Here is a 23,634-nt window from a genome sequence, read left to right as displayed (position 1 = left end):
CCGCAACTGACTCAGATCAGTATGGATTATTCCTGTGTCATGTAGGGGATAGGCAAACAACTCTACAGAATGGGAGCCATAGTAGCAAAGAGGAAGGAAGGAATAGTTATCGGGTAGATGAGTCACCCCTCATATCTGTTCCTATCACTGAAGGGCTTAGGGGAGTAAGAGAGTGATAAGGTCAGATTTGCACTCTGAGAAAATCACTAGCTACAAAGTGGAGAATAGATAAAAAAAGAAAGCAAGAGTTAAAGCAGGACACCATTTACTAGGAAAGAGTTAATGAAATAACTTGGACTCATTTTTTGGTTATTGGAAAAATGACACCATTTAATGCTCATTATTCATTGAAACATTTACCTCATTCCCCAAGATAATATACCAGCCTTATCACCAGAGCTAGGTCCCCAATAGGCGCTCTGCTGTTTTCATAATCTGTAGTGCCCACTGCTTCTGGGTAATAGGGGATGTGACCCCAGGCCAAACTTCTTTTTCTGTAAAGTGAGTTGTTTAGAGGAATATTGCCTGAGGTAAAGCATTCCGGTAAACCCCTGGATGGAGGTGGTATTCCTGGAGGCATGGTAGGCAAATTGAAACAAATATTATGGTGAGAGCCCCATTGCTATGTTACCACGGCCACTATGTTCATGGGCTCATTGGGCCAGCGCTGGGACAGTGAACAACTGAGCAACATCTCCTGGATTTTTAACAGTGAGTGCTGTCTGGTGAGCATACACATGGAGCATAAATATATCCTGTCTTTCTTGTTCCAGTTATCCACCATCCAGGGATCGGCTTAGATCCTGACCTCCAGTGAGGTAGTGTGATACCTTGCTTGAAGTTCTGTTTCCTGGAAGGACTTCTCTTTTATATTCATTCAGAGTCATCCCTTAAGTAGATTACCCCATAGCCGTCTACTTCTAGAGTGGGCCAGTACATCTCACAGAGCCATTTGTGTACCAGGCTGGACTTTTTTCTTCCATTAACTGTTGATATCATTGGAATTCTGTGTCTGTTGAAGGAGTGGCTATGTGGCAAGTGTCCTGTACACATTACTTACATCTAGGGGTTGAATTCTGCTGGATATGTCCACATTTGTGGCTTACGGAATCATGTGATACTTAATTGATGATGGGCATTTGAAGTCACTTGCATATCTTGTGACCCACAGTCAGGCATATAGTCTCTTTCAGAGCCCAGTGCTAAGCTAAGAACATGATCTTGCTGACAGGATCATGGTTTTGTCTCCAAATCCTAATGTTTTGCATTATGATTTTCCTGCTTAGCCTTAAGCACAGACACCTAGGGCCCCACAAGATCAACCAGAGCCTATTTCTCTGTGGCCTGGGTTAACTAGAGAGCCTTCTCTTTCAGATCAGTCAATAAATGAGTCAGAGTAGGACACCAGCATTAGTTATATGCTGTCTTCAAAATCCAAAAATGGCTCAACAAGCATCAGTCCTTCCTAGGGGATTGGGGGGGAATGGACAAGGAGCAGCAGCATGTCTTTTATGCTGGAGGGGATATCCTGACATGCCATAGGCCTTTGACTTTCAGAAAACTTGGCAGAAGTGGCAGGCCACTCTGTTTTTATTTTTATGTCTAACATGTACATCTAACATACATATATTCCTGCTTTTCAAGTCCTGTCAGCTTGATGCCATCAGTATGGCATCAAGGGTGATGGCCTGTGAAACCGACAAAATCCTGATGAACCAGATCACATCAGATAGATGTCAAGATGATTTATCACTCGGGCTGCTCCTGTCATGAGAATGGGAACTGCTTCATGTAGTCTTCGTGCACTATAAAGGAAAAATATATAGCTATTAATCAGTAGCTATATTCCAGGTACCAGTGGTTATGTCAATCTGTAGGAAAGGAGAGCGCGTCTGGAAAAGCACCTACAAATCCGCAGTTCTGTGTGATTCATATATTATAATCCACTGACATCCTTAAACACTGTCGGTCTCTTATGCTAGTTTCTTTTGTAGCTTGCATGTGGGGAGGTGGTGGTAGGAGGCATCAGAATAGTTAATGCTGGAAGTCATTGAGCACTCGCTTCATACCATCACTAAACTCACACATGTAAATGTACTGTCTCATTCTGCAACTTATAGTCTTCTGTAGCACTTCTATAACTCACCTAGAGACTCAGGATCTCTGTAACTCCTCTTAGCCTTTTGGTAAAGAGATTACTGCTTCAGCTTGCATTTGCTCTTGCTATTTTAATGGTCCTTCTTATCCATTGGGATAAGAGACCAGTGTGAGTATTCTGCCACTGGCTGTAGATAGCTGTTCCAACTATACATTGGGAAAGTAGGTATTTCCTAATATAAGTGCGGTTTGGGCCAAAACTCTTTCTGTTACCTGGTCTGCAAAGGCTCCATTCTGACTAGCATAGAATAGTGGCATTCTAGGTTCCCAGGGATTAGGTAGCTTAAGGCCAGAACCTGCTAGATCCCCAAAAGTGTATTTTCCTTTACCCAGTGGAATTACCATGGTCAGTGGTGTAAATTCTTAGGAGAAGATGAAGAGAAAGTTCCTGGTATATTAGTGTTGATGTTATGTGAAGTTCTTCCTTTCACATGCCTAACATTAAAGGGTTCTGGGTCATGAACTGACCACGTTGGCGGTTGGATGCAAATGGGCCCTTTCTCTAGCTTGGCAGTCCAGTCAGGTCCCCTTAGTTCACCTGTGCTGGCTGCCTCCCATTCCTATTATTGGGAGCTTCCCAGTGACTTATCCACAACTAGAGATGTCTGGGCCCTGGAGACTCTGGCCTCTGAGGCTCCTTCCATCCCAGGGAAGATTGAGAATCCCATTTTGAAGCCAGTCCTTTCCATGAGCATCTCACTCTGGTGAAGACAGTCACTGAAGCACTTCTGAAAGATTCTAGTGCTTTCCTCACATGTGTGCCTTCTCTGGCAAGGCACGCTTGGTGGATCCCATCAGGGACACAGTGAAGGTGTCAGCAGGAAGATTGAACCTCTTGGAACCCTGGTAGCTCTGATAATCCCCCACTTTGTGCCAGGGGCTTTCGGCTTTTCATGGTTACCTAGCTGACTTTAGCATTCAGCCAGGTTTCCATTGGCCAGCCTAGCCTGCCGTATTGTGGCCAGGCTTCTGAGCTGTTATACTACGTGCAGAAGTTCAGTTAACCATACCAAACTAGAAATTTGGCCTTACCCAAAAATGATGCTCTTCCCTACTTGGTCTAAGATCTCCAAAATCTGTATCAACAACTATTCCTACGATTTTTGATGATCCAGCTCAAAGAAAGGAATTCTGCAGGAGCAGTTTCCTCCAAGTATCAGCTCTTTGCTTTTCTTTTTGTTTATGTATTTTAACCTCCACATTGTGTTGTGCTTGCGTCGTGATTGTCCATGAGCGATGAGAGCGGAGTCACGGGGCGGTTGTCTTTCTCATGAAAGCAGGGTGCAGTAGAGAGCATACTAGAGGGGATTAACAGTTGGTTTCTCCAGCTCCTCTGTTTCAGCACCTTTGTCATCTCACTTAAGACCCTGGCTTTCACATGAGTGGCCTAGGAAACATAGGTGTCCCACTGGTATTACGTTCGGCATCCAGCAAGATATTGAAATCTTAATATTTGGTTCAACAAAACACATGGCACAGTCAGAAAGGGCCTAAGTTTTGTGCTGTCTTTGGAGATAAACATTTGATATCAGAGCTGGACTTTTCCTTATTTCATTATCTGATTTTGTCAGAATTGCACTACCCCTTGATTTCAGCATTCCTCATCTCCTTTTAATTGGACTTCCCCTCCCTCTTTATCCCACAAGCTCAAACATACCCCAGGCAACTGGAAGCAGTAACTGAAGTGACCGAGTGCAGTTGTGAACTAGGAGTGGCTTGCCCTTTCCCGTCCTGAAAACTGGTTGGCAATTCCTTTCCCTTTATCTGAACCCAGTAATCAGGCTCACAACACCCACATTTCTCCCCTCAGTCTCTCAGTCACAACCCCTCTCTGATAGGAAACTGCTAAGTCAGTTAAAGGTCCTTTTTTTTTTTTTTTTTTTTTTTCCCAAAAGAAGTCGGGAAGTCGGGGCACTTGGGTGGCTCAGTGAGTTAAGCTTCTGCCTTTGGCTTTTGTCATGATCTCAGGGTCCTAGGATCAAGCCCCACATCAGGCTCTCTACTCAGCAGGGAACTTGCTTCCCCCGCCCCCTCTCTGCCTGCCTACTTGTGATCTCTCTCTTGTCAAATAAATTAAAGGAAAAAAAAAACTCAAGCAAATTAAGAAACAAACAAACAGAAAACCCCAAATCATTAATTGGGAAGACTTTGGAGAAGCTGACAGAATCAAAAGCTGAGGTAGACTACCAAACTTTGGGCAGAACAGGCCCTATCCTGCTGGCTCTGGGGCCCTCTAGGGAGGTCTCTATGTTTTCTTGGTTTCACAGTCCTGAGAATCTGGATTGGCACAATGTGGCTCAGGTGCAACTGTGCCTGTGTCTAGCCCTGGCAGGGAAGACAACAGCAACACTTAGGGCAAACACACCAGTTTGTGTCTACCAGAATAATACGTTTATAATCATGGGGTGAGGAAGCCTATTTTAAGCAAAACACAAGAATCAGAAGGCACAGTGGAATATATTGGAAGATAATAAATACATTAAAATATTATATATTCCTATGAAAAGTGACACCATAAAAAAGTAGCCAGTTGGGTGCCTGGGTGGCTCAGTCAGTAAAGCATCTGCCCTTGGTTCAGGTCACGATATCGTGGTCCTGAGGTCGAGCCGCACATTGGGCTCCCTGCTTAGTCAGTGGGGAGCCTGCTTCTCCCCTCTCCCTCTGCTCTCCCACCCCACCCCCAACTTGTGCTTGCTTGCATGCTCTTGAATAAATAAACAAAATCTTTAAAAAAAAAAAAAAGTGGCCAACTGGGAGAAACTGTTTGCCACAGGTAGAAAGAGAAACTTTCATAAAGCATAAAGAGATGCTACAGACCTGTGAGACAAAACTAAACATGGTAGGGAACTTTGAACGTTGCAGTAGAAAAATTAATAGTTCTCAGAAGAAAGCAAATGGTCTATAAACCTATAAAAAGCTGAACTACATGAAGTAATCAAGGAGATCCAGATTAAAACTAACCATTATTTTGGGCCTGTTAGTTTTGAAAATTTAAGAAGATTGGTATCAAGTATGGGCAGAGACTTGTGAATATAGATGTTCTTATGCACAGGTAGAGCAAGTTTAAGTTGGTATAGCACTGGAAGGGTGATTTGGCAATATCGGTCAGATTTCATATGGTTATACTATCTGACCTAACTTCTGGGACTCTGACACAAAACCAAGTATGTGTTCCTGAAGGTTGTTCATTACAGCATTATTTATAGTAGCAAAGAAAGTAAAATGAAAAGCAAATATCTATCAAATAGCAGATTAGCTAAATGATTTCTTGTATCCGTTATGTAATTTTATACTATCATTAAAATAAATGCCTGAACCTAGATTTCTAAGTCACTGTTCTGGGAGAAAAGACATTGCAGAGGACTATACATTGGCATAATCCCCATTTAAAAATATACTTTTTTTTTTTTAAGATTTTATTTTTTAAGTAATCTCTACACTTAACATGGGGCTTGAATTCACAACCCCAAGATCGAGAGTCACATCCTCCATGGACTGAGCCAGCCAGGTGCCCCCCAAAAATACTTTTTAACGTCTGGAGCTATGAACAGTGGCTTTCTACAAGAGGGTTAAAAGACGTAAGAAACATGGTAGAGAACTTTGACTTTTTACTGAATTATTTGACTTTTCTTTTATAATAAGCATATTCTTTTCATAATATTTTACAAAACAGTTTCTTAATATGATAAATGAAACTAACAGACTTTAGCTTTAGCATAATACCTACTGTACTTTAATTGATATATAACATGTAGAATAAAGAGTTGGTGTCCCCAGCTTGAGTTTTGCTAAATGGGAAATTGTTCTGGAGAAAAATTGGATTATGGAGGTGAACAGCTGAAGGAATAATATGCATAAGACATGACAGCTGTTTTCAGATGTTTGACAGGCTAAAAGGAGAGTGTGCAGCATTTCCATGAAGCCCCCCCCCCCATGGTTGAAAGTTCTAGGTGATGGCCTTCACCCTAGAGTTATAAGCTAGAATTTTTTTTTTATTTTATTTATTTATTTGGCAGACAGAGATCACAAGTAGGCAGAGAGAGAGAGAGAGGGAAGCAGGCTCCCCGCAGAGCAGAGAGCCCGATGCGGGGCTCAGTCCCAGGAGCCTGGGATCATGACCTGAGCCGAAGGCAGAGGCTTTAACCCACTGAGCCCCAAGCTAGAATTTTTTTATTGACCAGCTTTTGTTGTAGAAACATTGAATTTATCTAAAAGAAACACTTTAAAAAGCCACCTATTGAGATCCCTAAAGCATTCGAGGTATTTTTTGTTTGTTTTTTTAAAAAAGCAAAATGTAGTTATCTCCTGGGAGAAAGGGGATAGGTGACAGAGAAGAAAGAGTGGAGCCAGTGAGATGATCCAAATCTGTGAATTGCAAGATGTGACACCCTCCCTGCTGCAAGTCTGCGTCCTTGTAGAGACCACTTAATGCTGCCTTCCAGGTGGAGAAGCGTGTGTGTGTAATCTGGGGACTGGAGCTGTGTGGCATCTGAGTGAGGTGGAGGCAGAATAGCCTCTACATTGATGAGTTGTCTCGAAATAGATGAATCAGAGCCGAAGGCCTATGGGAATCAGCAGGAACTGTGTCAGAATTCAGTAGTCCAAGGAATTGAGGGTTAATGGGTTTCCAAGGGACAGAGAAGGCTCCAGCTGATCTCTGGGTTTTCCCACTAGTCAGAACAAGGGAAATACAAAAGATATGTGTGTCTAGGTTTTGAGTCCTTCTAAACAGAACTTTCCGAGATGTGATGAACTACCTTAAAAGGAAGCAGGTTGCCCATTATGGTAGAGTGCTCAGACACTGATGACTCTCCAGTTAGAGTGTTTGCGTGGGGATTCAGATTGAGAAAAGAATGAGACTCAGCACTGTACTGGAGATCTTCGGCAGCACAATGAGGCAAGAAGAGAAATGAAAGGTATTAAGGATTGGAGAAGAAGAAACAAAATAAGCATTTTTTTCAGAGGAGAATATTGTCCTTGAAGAAATTCAAATACTCATCAGATATATTATTAGAATTAGTAAGTTACTTTAGCAAGGTTGATAGATACAAAAACAAGATAAAAAATTAATGCATTTCTGTACACAAGCCACAGTCAGAAAAATGATAATAATTTTTAAAAGATGCCATTTACAATAGCATCCAAAATGTAGAGTACTTAGGAATAAATTTAACAAAATATTTGCAAAATCTTTGGAGAAAATTATAAAAATGTTTGAAGACATTAAAGAAAAATTCTAAACTAGTGAAGAGTTAAGATCAGTGGATTGATTAGAAGGCTCAATATTGTAAAGATGTCAATTCTCCCCAAACTGATATATAGATTCAATGCAATTCCAATAAAAATCCCAACAGGTTTTTTGTGGAACTTGACAAGCTGATTCTAAAATTTATATGGAGGAGAAAAGATTCAAGAATAGTCAAGACATTCCTGAAGAAGAAGAACAAGGTGAGGAGACCTGCCTTACCAGATATAAAGAATTATTATAAAATTAAGACAGTTTTGTATTGGCACTGGAATAGATGGATTGACCACTGGAACAAAATAGCCCCAAAGCAGATTCATGTGTGAGTGGAAACCTATTTTATGGCAGAAATGCCATGGCAGTTTTGGTGGGGGAAAGGATGGTCTTTACAATGAGTAGTGCTGGGACAGTTGGGTAACCCTTTGGGAAGAAATGAAATTGAATTCTTGGTTCAAACCAAACAAAAAATAGGTCCCAGTTGGTATAGATACTGAAATTTAAAAGACAAAACATTGAAGCAGAGACAGTAATGGAGGAACAAACGCTTATGATCTCACAGCAAAAAAGGCTTTCTTAAGGTTTAAAATGTTGATAAAGGGGAAGATCAGTCAACTTGGCTACCTTATAATACAAAACTCTGTCCATAAATATGACAAAAAGCAAATGAAAGGGCAGGCCATAAGCTTAGTAAAATATCTTTGTAACACTTATACAAACAAAGGATGAGTATCTAGAATGAAAAATTACAGATTAATAAGAAAATAAGCAATCCGGTTCCCTCTTCTGTGAGGTACCTAGTCAAGGGTACCCTTGACTAGGTACCTCACAGAAGAGGGAACCCTGTTGACCAGTAAACTCTGGAAAGATGGTGAACCTCATTAAAAATCAGAGAAATGTAAATTAAGCCTATATTTGATAAATTTAAAGTCTGACAGTAGCAAATGTTGTTGAAGATCCAGAACAACTGGAACACTTAGTATTGCTGGGGGGAGTGTAAATTGGTAAGACTGTGTCTAAGAACAGTCTGGCCTTACTTGGTGAGGTTAGAGATTCTAATACTTGAAACACTTGTACATGTGCATGAGAAAACACATAAAATTAGTATTCAAGGCAGAATTATTAACTGTAAACAACCCATATATTCATCAGTAGAAGAATGGATAAATAAATGTTGGTATGGTCTCAAAATGGAGTGCTTCAGAGTAGTTGAAGTGAATGAACTTTGGCTACCTGTAACAGCCTGAGGGAATCTTCAGAATATAATGTTGGGCAAGAAAAAAAAGTCACCATTTGATTATGATTCCAAAAATAGACTGATAAAGAAATACATATATTGTTTGAGAATACAAAATGTATGGAATAGAGATAAAGCAAGGTGATGGTAACATGGAATTCTAAGTTGTAGGAGGGGAAAAAAAAGGATATGAAGAGAAAAGGCCCCAAGAGAACTTCTAAGTTAAGTTGTACAATGGATATCCTTTTTTAAAAAAAATGTAAAAATTGAAAAAGAATTTTTTTTAAAACTTGACATATTAAAAAAATAATAATTCATATATAGCCTTGTCCCTAGTAAAGGCTTAAGCAAGGAATGAAATGGTCTTTGATGCCTCCTAGTGTTTCTAGGGATTTTAACAATCTGGTAGCCTTCTGGGTCAGCTGCTTGTGCCTAGCTCTGTGAGCTAGGTTTTTCAGAGCAGAAACTAAAAGAGTAGGTAGGGTTCACCTTGTTTTCATCCCTGCCGTAGGCTGTTCAGTCTGACCCTTTGCATGTAACCCCAGGTTCTCTAGGGAGGCCCTTTGTTTTCTCTTGCCAACAACAGTGGCTCTTGTTGCTTCCTGACTTTCCTTTTAGGGGTTTCAGCCTGGCTGGAGACCCTAGTTTTTCTTCATAATGACTGTGGGGAGCTAGGAATGCTGATAGGAATTATGAGGTATGGTCATAGTCAAAACTGACCCCTGAGGACTATTTTCAAGAGTCTTGCTGTCATTCCTTCTGTTCTACATCATTTTAGACAAGGGTGTACATGGAAGAAAGCCTCTGGCTTAGTCATGAGGGCATTAAAAACTTGTATCTCATTCTTCCCTGTACCAGGGTAGAAACCTGTGGAAATCTAGCTAGTCTGGAAGAAGGCAAACCAAAGGTGAACTGGGAGGTTCCAGTCTTATGTAACGTCTCTGTTCTATGTATTAGAGTCCAGCCCAGGAAACTCTCTTTTCCCCTTTATGTATCGGCAGCATAGGGTCCAAGGAATTGCTTTCTCAGTATAGTGACATGCAGAACTGGCAGCGTCTTAACTCTGAAAGGAAACTCTCTTGAGTAACTGAAGGCAGACAGACTGTGAGATCCGACTCCTGTTAGGGTCTTCCACTTTAATTTCTCCTACCATGATCTTGCTAGTTCCCAGGAAGTGTATTTGCTCCCTTCTTAAAGCTTTTGCATCTATCTGAAAAAATAAGTTGCTTTTAGACTGGCTTTTCTTTTACTTAATATATTTTTTTGATTATCAAAGGTAGGCACCTGAGAGTTATCCTTTATTCCTGTCTCTTTCTCCAACCCACCTTCCCTTCATTCCAGCTTTAACTCCGGAATGTATGTCAGATGCATCTTTTCCTTATACCATCCTCCTTCCATGTTCCTATGCTCACCTTCCTCCTGGTCACTTTTCCACATAGCAGCCAGAGTGATTCTTTAACATGTAAACTGGATTGCAGTTGAAAAACCTTTAATGGTTTCCTCATGTACTTAAAATAAAATTCAGTCACTGTTCAGGGACCTACATGGACTTGTGTGATCCAACCTTGCCTGGCCCTTTTCGTCCTCTTCCTCTTGCCATCCCACCACCCACATTGTCTATGTAATACATACTCTCACTAACCTTTCAGTTAACTCACACAGCCAGGCCTTCTCCTGCCTCTGGGTCATAGATGCTGGTCTCATTTCCTAGAATATTATTTTTCACACTCCTTTTTCCTCATAGAGACCTACCCTTAATCTAAATTTGGCTTAGGCTTAGGCTTTCTTATACTTCTACCTTAGGCTTTCTGATACTTTCTGTAATAGCATTCTGTTCTTTCCTTGTATTTTTCATGGTATGTAATTCATATGTTTGTTTGTTTAATGTCTTTCATTCACAAGTTTGTATTGTCCTTGAGAACAAGAACTGTGTATATGATTAATTCACCACTGTTTGCTCTGTATTTATCTTGGTGCCTAATAGGTACTAATCTATATCTATTGAAAAAAAAACAAATGAAAAGTAATACATGAATCATAACTTACTTAACTGTTCCCCTACTGCTGAATACTAAGGTTGTTTTCAGTTTTGGAATCTTCCAAATGACAATAAAGTAAATAATGTGAACAAAGAGATTTTTATTTCTTTAGCCTAGATTCTCAAAAGCTGAGTTGCTAGGTCAAAGCATGGATAGTTTTAAGGTTCATAAAACATATTTCCAAATTACTTGTCAGAAAGGTTGTCTAGGTTGGAAGTTTGAACTATTTCCTTCCTTGCTTTTTAAATTTTGAATATATGGAACACATAAGAGGAAAGTCGTTCAAATAGTAAAGCTTAGCTTCCCACTTCTATAAAACCAATTTATTGAATGCTTGTTCTATGCTAGACTTGAGATTTTGGTAATTACTTCTTATGTGGCAGATATTAACCCAGTTTTAAAGATGAGAAAATGGGGTCCTAGAAAGTTTAACAGATTTTAAGTTCATACAGTCCAGACTATCTCATGTCAGACCACTTATTTTTATCCACACACTTCCCACTACTAGCTAATTTACATTTGCTCCAAAACTACTGCAGGTTCAATGTCAACTCACTCAAATCCTCTGCTTCCTAACTGCTGCGTCCATGTGAATGTCTTCCCACCCACCTGCCCATCCTTGCTTCCTTGCCCCGTGATACTCAAAGCTGGGCTGTCATTCCCTTCAGGTCCCTAGAGAGGGCCTAACTCAGCTGGCCATTCAGACCCCTCCTGTGTGGTTCACTCTGAGATGTTTCTCATCTTTACATGTTGGTTAACATGGCCATCCCTTCAGTTATGTCCCCATTCCTGTTTACAGGGGTGGTCCATTTTGACCCAGCATTAAAACAGGTCCCTAACCACACAGTAATCATATAAAGAGCATGCTGCGCTTACAGTAACAGGGCATTCTCCCCCCTGCGGATTCTTGGCGTTAAACTCTTAAGGAGCTTGCAGGCTGTTTAGAGGAGAGGTGCACTCTTCTGTGTTAGGCTGCAGGTGTTCACCTGAGCCCATCTTTGTCCCCCAAGTTAGGGTAGAAACTTGCTGTCAGATCGGGGGATGGTGCAGCATTTTGCACGTTTGGTGTTTAGCCCTGTTAGTAACTTCCTTTAATTTCTCTTAACCTTTTAGGCTCTCCCTGCTTGTCCTATCCAAGCCACCTGTGAAGCTGCCTCCAAGGAGGAAAACAAGGAAAAAAATCGATATGTAAACATCTTGCCTTGTGAGTGTTTGCAGAGTTTTCTGGCATATAATCTTAAACTACATCTCTAGCCAGATTTTTTTGAGGATGGGAAGAATCTTATGATTGATCATAGGAGGGTTGGTAATAAGTATGGTCGAGTCTTTGGGCAGGAAGAGCCTTTATGGTCCCCCAGAGTGACCCAAGCGAGGGAGCTTGACCAGGTTTTTTGTGTCAGGCCTAAAGTTTCTAGATCAAGAGGAGCAGTTTCACTGGGACCAGATAGGATGTGCATGGTTGTTACGGTTTTTTGTAGTGCTTATGGCAAAGAAATCCTAATACAGAGTTCTCTTCATAATTCCTTCCCAGGGTTAGTCATTGCTAATTAGTTGATTTATAACCTTATAACATATATTTGTCTAAGCCAGTGGTCTGCAGAATGGGATATGCATAATCCAGTGGGATGTGACAGCAAAATGTTTGAATTTTGCTTTGTTTTTTTAATTGCCTTCTCAAGAAAAATTTATCCTTTAAAAAAATTTCTGGTGTATTTTTGGGTACATAATATATTAGAGACCACTCTCTGAGACATTTATAGAGACTCATGTCTTCTAATTCATATATGAGTATATGCATATTATGTATATTTTTAAAAAGCAATTAGTATTCTGATTACATTGCTTTGACTTTTTTCTTTTAACAGTGTATATTGGCAGTTCGCCTGTCAAGAAACAGAAATATTCATTTTCCTTTTTATTAACTCCTTATCGTTCCTTGTTGTGGGTACATCTTAATTTATTTAACTAGTCCCTGAATGATGGCTGAGATGTGTCCAAATTATTGCTCTTATAAACAGTGTTTCAGTGATATCTTAAGGCACATAGGCACAGATGTCTCAGCTGGCCTGGTTGTATCATTAACTGAAACATTAATTTTTTTTTTTCCTAGATGATCACTCTAGAGTCCATCTGACACCAGTTGAAGGAGTTCCAGATTCTGATTACATCAATGCTTCATTCATCAATGTAAGGAACTCAGGGTTTTCCTCATTATTACCTTGAATGACCATTGGCTACCATCTGCTGGCTCCTTTCCAGCTTCACATTAGAAGGAATATTTGTCATTTCAGGTTTTTCCTGAGGAGTCTAAATTTTTTAAGAGACCCCAAAAAAAAATGTTTGTTTTTTTTTTTAAGATTTTATTTATTTGACAGAGAAGGAGAGCATAAGCAGAGGAGCAGCAGGCAGAGGGAGAGGGAGGAGCAGGCTCTCTGCTGAACAAGGAGCCCAATGCAGGACTCAATCTTAGGACCCCGGGATCATGACCTGTGCTGAAGCCAGATGCTTAACCCACTGAGCCACCCAGGTGTCCAAGACCAAAAATATTTTTTTAAAGATCAGATAGTTTCATATGTATTCTTATGTTTACCCTGTTGTCATTCCAGAAGATTTCCCATAGAAATCTAAAGGTGTACTTTTCTGTAAGCATCAGTGAGTCCTTTTTGAGCTTATTCAGATTAGTAAGAACAAAAGCAGATCTTACCATCTTGAGTAAAAGTAAGGGAGAAGAACAGGACAAGAATATCTGACACTAGGTAACTTTGATTAGTTATGTCTACTCTGAACCAAGGCCTGAGGGAAGAGCTAAAACTGGGAGATTTTTTTAATGGTGATTTAGCAATGTTTACAGAAATGGTCCTCTGTGTGAGGAGCCAGTAAAGAAAGTTTGAAAAAGAGAGCACAAGTGAGCACAAGCTAACAAGGGCAAGCCTGACTACTGAAGTCGGGTGTTTGAAGAGGATACCCATAGAATTTGCACACCGTGTTCATAGTAGCATTAATCACAATACCCAAAAGGTGGAATCAACCCAAGTGCCCTTCAGTGGATGAATGGAGAAGTGAAATATTGTATATGCATACAGTAGAGTATTATTCAGTGTCAATAAAGAGCAAAAATTCTGATACATGTTATAACTTTAAAGATTTATGCTAAGTGACATAGGCAGGTTACAAAACAACTTCACTGAGGTGTAATTCACATACCATAATTTTCACCCATTTAAAATTTACAACTCTTTGGTTTTTAGTGTATTCACAGATACATACAACCATCGCTGGTCCACTTTAGAATATTTTCATAATCTCAAAGATACTTGTGTCTCTTCCCTTTTTTTTTTTTTTTTTGTTAAGGTTTTATTTATTTGAGAGGGAGGGAGGGAGCATAAGTGGGGGTAGGGGCAGAGGGAGAGGGGAGAGTAGACCACCTGCTGAGCGCAGAGCCTGCCACAGGGGCTCCATCTCAAAACTCTTAAGACCATGACCTGATCCAAAGTTAGATGCTTAACTGACTGAACCACCCAGGTGCCGCACATCTTACTTTTAAAAACGTTTTGTTCACACCAGTAAGAACCTTATTGTCCATTTATAGTTAATCCCCATTTCTACCCTTGGCAACACCTTACCAAGCCTTTCTTGCACAGAGAACTAAGATCAAATGGGAATCTTGAAGAGAAGTGGTACTCAGCACTGTGGCGTGGTAGCAGCAGGCAGGGGGGTGGAATGAGACCTATGGGTTGGAGACCACAAAGGTTCAAAAGCAAACCTGGCATTAGTTACAGGAGATGATGAAACAGATAGTGGCACAGTTGGCAAGTGGGTTTCCAACCTGGAGTCTTAAGAGGGACTAATTTCCTCACTGTAGATGTTGTAAGAGTAGGATCTTCAGGAATGTTTTTATTTTTAACAGATACAAATGTAGCTACCACCTAGAGCTAGCCAATGATTTGATTTTGAAAATCCAAAGACATCTCAGGAATCAGGGAGCCACATTTTATCTTTTCCTTGATCATAACACAAGGAAGAGCAGTAGATTTGCCTCATTCTAGCTATACCTTATTGGTTAAGCAGTGCTGCCATATCACAATGTCAGCATGCATTCATAGGGACATATGGCACAGTGTTGGATGGGACAGAAGCACTTTGGGGCTGGGTCTGCCAGCAGGGCTGTTAAGCTGCTCATGGCCCACATGCTCCTGTGAGAAATTAGTGCCTTCTTGTGGAGCAGGGATATGACTTGGCTTAACACATTCCCAAGAGCTTCTCAGTTATTTGTTTCTTTTTTTTTTTTTTTTTAAGATTTTATTTATTTATTTGAGAGACCACAAGTAGGCAGAGAGGCAGGCAGAGAGAGAGAGGGGGAAGCAGGCTCCCCGCTGAGCAGAGAGCCCGATGCGGGGCTCGATCCCAGGACCCTGGGATCATGACCTGAGCTGAAGGCAGAGGCTTTAACCCACTGAGCCACCCAGACGCCCCGAGCTTCTCAGTTTTAATGACAAGTTTAGCTATTAACAAATTAAGCCTTTCTCAGTTTCTGTCTTCTAATGATTAAAAATACTTGTAGAAACTTAAATTCCCCTTCTCCAGAAAAATTTTAACAAGCTTCTTATTACTGGCTTTAAATATGTCCATCACTCGGGGTCTGAAGCTGCTTTCTCCTTCTGTGCTAGCAAGCAGCCCTGTCTTTCTCTCTTTTGAACTACAATAGGACATGGCTTCTCAGACTCAGGCCCCTTCCTTTATTCTGCCACTGCCTTGCAGACTTATATTTCACGCCATCATCTTGGTGTGACATGGTGTCCCATTTGTGAAGCTGCCTCCTCCCTCATTGCCCATCTTATGGCTGTCTTCAACAGGTTATTTATAATTCTTCAGTCAGAGGATTTTTCACTTACCTAGGACTTTTCAAGTGAACACTATATTTAAAAATGTTGAAAAGTTGTATCACTAAAACAGTAAAAACTGGAAAAGAAAGATACTGCCAGTAGTTAGTTTTTCCAAGGCTCCGTATCTATTCAGTGACATTACCAGGCCCCTTTGCTTCTTGTCTTCTACTACCTGTAACGGGGAACCCAGTTGTCTAACACTAGGAACTATTCCACATACCCAAAGGCTCTTCCCCAAAGGTTTTTGGACTTGGGTAAAGGACTATCAAGTAAATAACTCCTTAAAAGAAAAGAACCCCTTTTCCTTCCTGATGTGGGCCCAGCTTCATCCATGGAACCACCACACATGCTTCTGCCTTGGAGGGTTAGCACTGACACCTAGACTCTCAGCTGCGAAGAAGGTATCAGGAACAGTGTCTAGCCTAGGTGTTGGTATTTGGATGTTCTTACACCAGTGTTCATTAATAATTCACTTTGAGAAGACTACCTAGACCATGTGATCTTTGTAATCTTTGATTCCTGGTATCCAAAGCTAATCCTTCCGAAATTTCTAGAATGGAAATCTTGTTAATTGCCTGGACCTTTTCACAAGGGAGGCTTTGTTAACTGGGAGGTGAAAGTTCATTCCTATCCATTTTTGGTTCTCATTTTCTTTTTATCCCTCACCTCTCCCCCACCCTACCCTCAGGGCTACCAAGAAAAGAACAAATTCATTGCTGCACAAGGTAAAGTAATGATCATTTTCTATTTTCAGGCTCAACCATTAGTTCATTAGTGGGTTTTCTTTTCTTTCTTTTTTTTTTTTTTTTTGGTGCAGATGCTAAATAGATTAATCAGAATGCTGTAATTTTTCTGTAATCACTATCATCTGAAAGAAATAAAATCTGCCTTGCACATTTATAACTAAGGGCCTTCATCTTGATGACAGTATCCAGGGATCCTGTTAAAGAAGTTCTTTTGTGTATGTGCATAAAAAAGACTGGAGAAGGCTACACACGCACGCGCGCATACACACACACTTTCTCTCTCTCCCTAATGAGGTCCTCTGTCTTAGGGCCTGATGGGAACCTTAGGTGCAAGCCAGGCTTCTCAAGAGTTTGAATTTGGATTCAGTCTCCCCAGAGGGTTGGCCACCTCACAGGGTCCAGGCTGGCTCATCTCCTCCCCCTGTTGTTGGGCCTCAGCTCCTCTGTTATTTACAGAAAAGTGGTCTAGGAACTCTCAGAGCAGGGACTTAGTGCCATTAGGTTAGATGTGCTTTGCACACATTTCCATAGCCTCAAGTTTTAGTAAGTGTCCTCCATTTTGGGATCCTAGTAAAAATATCATGTTGTTTGCTGCACTGCAAAATAATTGATGTTATTATGGTCCAGCAGAGCCCATTTATTTAGCCATTCAGCAAATGTAAATTATTGGCCATCTGTTATGTGCCAGGCACTGGCCTAGTTGATAGGGATATGTACAGGAATAAAACAGGAGATGATCCATGTCTTTTTGGGGCCCTTAGTTGGTAGAGGACAGTTTACACCAAAATTAACAGAAGTTCTGGTTAAGTGACTGTGGTGTGCTCTTCAATACAATAACCACTAGCCAACTGGGGCTATTTAAAATTAGAATTTTTAATTAACTAAAATTAGATAAAATTTATAATTTGGTTTCTCAATCATACTAGTCACATTTTAAGGCTTAATAGCTACATGTGGCTAGAGACCACCATATTAGTGCAGATATGGAACATTTTCATCATTGCAGAAAGTTCTATTGGGACGAGAACCATGGTAGAGATAAAACAGAGACAGAAGTAAAATAAGATGGCTAAGAAAAACCTTAGCTCCCTCTTGCCCTTACAGTCTTCCACTGGGGCCTGGCCATTGCCTAACCAGGCCCTGCTTTTCTTACCCTCTGACCTTAAGTCAGGTCTACCCTCTGAAGCCCAGCTTAGCTGCCACCTGCTCAGTGATCATTCTAGCACGAGTAGCCAATGTGCAATCTCTTCCTCTCTTTATTTGCCATGGGACCTTGTTGATGCTAAAATATTTGTTGAAGTAAAGTCACCTATGATTTTCTGATAGATCTTTTCTCACACACCCCTTCCTCTTGAGCCTCTCCACAGTACTTCATGCTCCTTGAAATTCTCTGTTATTTCCTGACATTCAGTGTTGGTTTTTCTCAGTTTTCTAAATATTTCTTCTCTGGCTTTTATTCTTCCTTCTGCCTCTAAAATACAGTTTCTCCCCAAATCTGTGGATGACTATTTCCTTGAAACTCCACTCTTGTCTTTCATGGCACCATTTCTTAGTTCTGCTTCTCCATCTGCTCGTCCTTAGTCTTCATCCCAGGCGTTTGCTTTCTGAACTTGAATAATGCTAAAGATCTCCAACATTCTCTTTTTGACCCCTTCTTTTCTTCTTCTCCTCTGTATTCTCTTTGAGAGACCTCATCTAATACCCACCTCTGTTTGTCTGGCTGCTGACTCTCTTGAATTTCTGAGCTATTTTTCCTTCCTTCCTTCCTTTTTTTCTTTTTTTAAATTTTATTTATTTGAGAGGAGCACAAGAAGGGGATTGGGGCAGAGGGGGAGAGAGAAGCAGATTCCCCACTGAACAGGGTGCCCGATGTGGGACTCAATCCCAGGACCTGAGATCATGACCTGAGCCAAAGGCAAATGCTTAACTGACTGAGTGAGCCAGGCACCTCTTCAAACAACTTTTCTAACTCACCACCTGGATACCTCCACAGACTCTTCAACATCAAAAACTAAAATATGCCTTAGGGCATTGGCTGGATCAGTCAGTAGAACATGAGACTGTTGGTCTTGGGTTTGAAGGTTTGAGCCCCATGTTGGGTGTAGAGATTACTTCAAAACAAAATAAAACAAAATCAGTCTTCTTCAGCCCCCACAACTGCTTTTTTCCTGTATTCTCTAGCTATCACCATGAATGGAAGGCTGTTCATCTAATCAACCAAACCAGATTTGGGATCATCCAGATTTCCTGCCTGTTCTTTGCTCTGAATATGAGTGGTTCTCTTATTTCTTTCTCCAAAATCCGTCTTCTCTGAAACTGCCTTATCCCCATCTTTTTTTCCAGCTCTGTTGTAGTAACCTACTAATTGACCCTTAGGTCCCAACCTTGCTCCTTGCATTTCTTCCACCAGGATGGCCTTTACTGATGCAACGTTCTTGTTAGGACTTGTGGATATCCTACAACAAATTTCTATTATTTATACAACAAGCCTTCCTTAGCCTGGCCTCTACCCCTTTAGATTCTGTTACCTGTTTTTCCCCCTCCATCTTCTACCACTCCATGTGCCCTATACTATAACCTCATTGAACTCCTTACAGTCCCTGGACACCTCGTGTTTTTTCTTGCTGCTGTCCCCAGCACTTCTGCGTGGAGCATTTCTTTTCCCTATATCCCCTTTCTAAATTCCTTTCCGCCTCATCTACCCCAGCATATGGCTTAAATGTCACCATCTCCAAGAGATTTTTCCTGACCTTGCTAGATAGTAGAACAACTCTACCTCTGTTCATCTTGTTGGCATATGTCCACCCTGTCATTATTTGTTTTTCTTATTACTATTTTTTTTTATTCTTACCAAAGGGAATACAAAGTTTAAGAAAGTCAGAAGGGTATTACAAAGCATATAAAAACAAAGTTCTCCCCCATTTCCTCTTCACTTTTTTACCCAATGCAACCATTTTTATCTCTTGATGACTTCTTATGACAGATGATAATTTATTTAATCATCTTACAGACTGTCTTATACTCAGTCATACATGCATACACATGTCCCTTTCCCCCATTTTCCCAGAAGAGTTAAATCACAATTTAGAGCTAAGATAATATTTCTTATACTGTTATTATTATTATTATACTAATATTATATACAACTGAAGTTTTACATGATGTTTTATACAGTTTTTGGTTTTCCTTTTTTCCAAATGAATACTTACCTTCTTTATCCTGTTTACTTAGTTTTTTATATACCTAGCACTGAGTTTTTCCCCCCAGACTCTCCACTAGAAATATTTATTTCCTCTCAGTACCTTCAGAAACATGAGGCTTAATTTTTAAAATTTTTTTAATCTTACGATTCTTCTAGAACCTTATTTCTTCAGTTCCATTCTGGATTGGTTGCCCTCTATCCTCTGTCATCTTGAGCCTTTCCTTCACCAACACCCAGGGAATTCCATTAGCCTCTATCCTGTTAGATCCCATTTCTTTCTCTTTGTTTGCACTCTCATTTTGTTTAGAAATCTCCCAGCAGCATTTTGGAAAAGACTGTATGGCAGTAAATTTTAAATTCTAGCCTGAGCAAGCCACCTAGCATTTCTGTGGCTAACAACACCTACCTTAGAGCATGATAGGAAGGAGTAAATGAGATATAAAGCACTTAGCTCATTGGCTGACCAAAAACATAGGTATTTAGTGAGCAGTTAGGATTTCTAATCCTCATCTATAATATCCTTGAGAGGCATTATTTGTGTTCTCTTTACATTTTCACAGCCTCCCAGCCCCCTTCATTTCCTGGTAAAGTGATTGACACATACAGGGTGGATGGGAAATGTTCACTTAGTAGGTGGATGAATAGATGGATTGGATATTTAGCTGAGAACATGTGGACATAGGCTTCCAAAAGTCAGGAATGAATGTTCCCAATTTCCCAGCAGATTTCTTCCCCTTGGTGTGTGCTCTCCTCATCTTTGCTATTGACTACTTTAGGACCAAAAGAAGAAACAGTGAATGATTTTTGGAGGATGATCTGGGAACAAAACACAGCCACCATTGTCATGGTGACCAACCTGAAGGAGAGAAAGGAGGTGAGTGAAGAAATTAGATAGGCATGACCAGCAGAGGAACTCTTGTTTGAGCCTGGGGTGTCCCTCTTTTGTGCTTCCTTTGTGGCTTCTGTGCCAGTCATCCAGACAGAACCCAGACCAGTGCACTTCCTAGACTTTCTTTGGGCCTGGAGGTCTCAGATGAACCTCAGGGGTGCGCCGAGGGCACCCTCCCCATGCCTGATAGGCAACTCACTGTGGTTTCAAAATAACCTAGAAGAAAGACTTGGGCCATTTGCCAAGGAAAAGCTACAGAGGAGCTTTTTTCCCTGGGCCTCTCCAATCCCTCATTCTCGTGGTTTCCTGTACCTCCTCGGAGTCAGCAGAGGGAGCTGTATAAACTGAGACCCTGTGGGGTGCAAGGGGGAATCTGAGGCCCTGGCCTGATCTTTGTGCAAGCAGCTTTCTGACTGGTCCTTTTCTTTTCTTTCGTGCTCTGGCCACCAAGTTTGTGCCTGGCCAGCCCTATCACTGTGTCACGGCCAGAACCAGTCTTGAGCTCTGGATCAAGCTCCAGAGAAGAACCCCCATTCATGACAGTCTTTTTTCCAAATGGCCCTTAAGTTCCCTTGATGCCCACCGTGGGGTGTTGGATATGTTGATCAGCAGTTCTGCAGTGCTTAGAAGGGATAGTACTAGGGCTTTGCTATAGGTTCATTTCCTCCTACCTGACCTCTTACTCTCAGGAGCTGTTCGGGTCCCAGAGAAGGCATCATCCCGCCTTGGTAAGCCCCTCAGCAGGTTGCTAGTTCCAGGGGAACAGACAGGCCTGTCCCTAGATCATAACCTGGGTATTGTGGAAGGGCATATTTTGTAGTAAAATAATGCCCATTTTGACCTGAACTAAGGGAACAGGAGTGGGAAAGAAGGAGTATAGGGCTGGGGCTATGTAAAGGTCAAGAGATACTGCTGAACAGGATGGAAGCTGAGAAACTTGAAAAAAGAACAGTAAAATAAGTCTGCAGGGACCAAGGTGAGAGAAGAGGCCTTCTCTGGGGACTTCTACCTGGGCTTTTGTGGTCCTTTCCTTCAGGTTCTACATGTCTGCTGGGGGCGGGAGGTCTGAGGTCATCAGGGGATGCATGTCTGTTCCTTTCCAGTGTAAGTGTGCCCAGTACTGGCCAGACCAAGGCTGCTGGACCTACGGGAATATTCGTGTGTCAGTGGAGGATGTGACTGTCCTGGTGGACTACACAGTGCGGAAGTTCTGCATTCAGCAGGTACTGTCTCCTGCCTCCTTTCTCTGCTAACTACTGGGAAGGTCAAACAGACTGGGTTACCCCTCTCTTACTCAGGTCAGGAATCACTGAGTGTGAGGTCTGTTTGGGCTCTGAAACCAGACATCTGGGCTCTTAGGGAATTCTGTCAAAGCCAAGGGAGGAGCATTTTCATGACCGGGAGAAAAACGTGTTATTGAAATAGTGTTTCATCATTGTAGTTATGAACCAAGTGTCTCTCAGATGTGGTATAATCTTCTGGCTACTCACCTTCTCTTACTCTGAAGGATCTTGACATCAGGGATGTGGTGGCCCCTGCTCTTGGTCCTCCTTGAGTGACCCTGGAAGCTTGAGCAAAGTTTGCCTTTAGCTAAGGGGCACAGTAGTGCTGTGAAAAGAGGGCTTACCAAGAGTCAGGAGACCTGCATTTTAGTTCTGACATTGCTGTTAATTAGTTCTGAGACCTTGACAGGGTCACTTCTCTGAGTTTCACGTTTCACATCTGTCAGCTGAGAATAATTGTGAGAGCCCTGCCTTACCCCATGGGGTTCCTGGGAAGAGATCCTTTCTCCATAGTTAACTATTCTTTGGATAGACTCTCACTTTCCCATTGTCACTGACAACCACAGCTGGCCCTGGCTTTTAAGCTTCCCTACCCCTGGCACTGCCCTGCCCCAGGTTATCAGGGCCCACACACAGGATCTCCTCACTCCACAGGTGGGCGACGTGACCAACAGGAAGCCACAGCGCCTCATCACTCAGTTCCACTTTACCAGCTGGCCAGACTTTGGGGTGCCTTTCACCCCTATCGGAATGCTCAAGTTTCTCAAGAAGGTGAAAGCCTGTAACCCTCAGTATGCAGGGGCCATCGTGGTCCACTGCAGGTCAGTGTGGCTGACCCTTGGCTTCCCGCTTATACCATATTCTGTGCCCGTGGTCAGAGCAAAGGAAAACACGGGGGCCCTGGCTAATGAGAGGAGGCTGACACAGAGCAGATAAGCTGTTAGGGTCCTGGGGCAGCAGCCAGACTCAAGTTTTGGTGCTGGGATAGACCATATGAGGAAAGAGGGAAGGGCAGTCCTCCAAGACTGGGGGTGGGGAGACCACTGCTATGAAGCCAGAAAGCTAGATTTTGTGTGTTTTGTGTGCTTGGTGCTTTCACACCTTTCTAAGTGTCAGGATTCCCTGGTCCTGATAACCAAAGGTATAGTGGGGTTGTTGGCTCCATCAGTCTTCCAGCTATTCCCCATTCAGAATTAGAATGTACTGGCCTGAAGAAAGAGTCCTGGCCTCTGCTACCCCCTCCCTGTATGCTTCCACAAGGCATGCTGGCCATCCTAGTAACATCCCTGCTCTCTGGCTGCAGTGCGGGTGTAGGGCGTACAGGTACCTTTGTTGTCATCGATGCCATGCTGGACATGATGCATACAGAGCGGAAAGTGGACGTCTATGGCTTTGTGAGCCGGATCCGGGCCCAGCGCTGCCAGATGGTGCAAACAGACGTGAGTGATTTGTGGGTAAGGTGGGCAGAGGGCATTCCAGGACCAAAACACCTACTAGCATCATGGATTACTCAGCCTCCTGGGTTATTGTAAATGATCATCATGCAATGTGATGAAGGACCCTTATAAACTATGTCTTAAAGGAGACATGGAGCACGGGGGAGTCGGAAAGGCATGTGTCATATGCACTAGACTCTGTGGATGAGGAACAGGTCCTACAAGCACGCATGCAGGCAGCTGAGAGAACCAGTGCCCACAGAATTGTGACTCAGCTTAGCCATGTCCAGGAGCAGCAGTAGGATCAGCTCGGTGGTTGGTACATGGGGTTCAAAGGGCACAGCACTGGGAGGGAGGCTGGCCCAGGTTTCGTATGTCACCAGGCTCTGACAGCCCTTCAGACTGTTCAGTCTGTGCTGTCAGAATGAGCAGGAGTTGGGTTTGTCCTTCCCTCTAGTCTTGCACTCTAGGAGGCTGCCAGAGTAGGACCCTCCCTCCCAAGTTAAGCACACACCCCTCA

At 42.0% G+C, this 23,634-nt stretch overlaps 1 protein-coding gene across 3 annotated transcripts in view; it reads left to right on the top strand.

The window, feature by feature from the left end:
* PTPRA (protein tyrosine phosphatase receptor type A) overlaps positions 1-23,634 on the top strand; it is a 149,101-nt gene that overhangs the window by 106,720 nt on the left and 18,747 nt on the right. For 2 of the 3 annotated variants that reach the window (XM_059386573.1, XM_059386572.1), the window contains 7 exons: positions 11,789-11,879; positions 12,786-12,862; positions 16,247-16,283; positions 20,283-20,380; positions 21,499-21,618; positions 22,333-22,499; positions 22,982-23,117. In XM_059386573.1, coding sequence (XP_059242556.1) covers positions 11,789-11,879; positions 12,786-12,862; positions 16,247-16,283; positions 20,283-20,380; positions 21,499-21,618; positions 22,333-22,499; positions 22,982-23,117 — 726 coding nt within the window. Of the gene's footprint in view, positions 1-7,511; positions 7,606-11,788; positions 11,880-12,785; positions 12,863-16,246; positions 16,284-20,282; positions 20,381-21,498; positions 21,619-22,332; positions 22,500-22,981; positions 23,118-23,634 lie in introns of all 3 variants that reach the window. The other variant, XM_059386574.1, reaches the window with a different exon arrangement.

The sequence above is a fragment of the Mustela nigripes genome, unplaced genomic scaffold, assembly GCF_022355385.1.
Source record: "Mustela nigripes isolate SB6536 unplaced genomic scaffold, MUSNIG.SB6536 HiC_scaffold_75, whole genome shotgun sequence".
Classification (NCBI taxonomy): domain Eukaryota; kingdom Metazoa; phylum Chordata; class Mammalia; order Carnivora; family Mustelidae; genus Mustela; species Mustela nigripes.
Note: the sequence above shows the minus strand (reverse complement) of the source record. Positions and strands in the feature narration are given on the sequence as shown.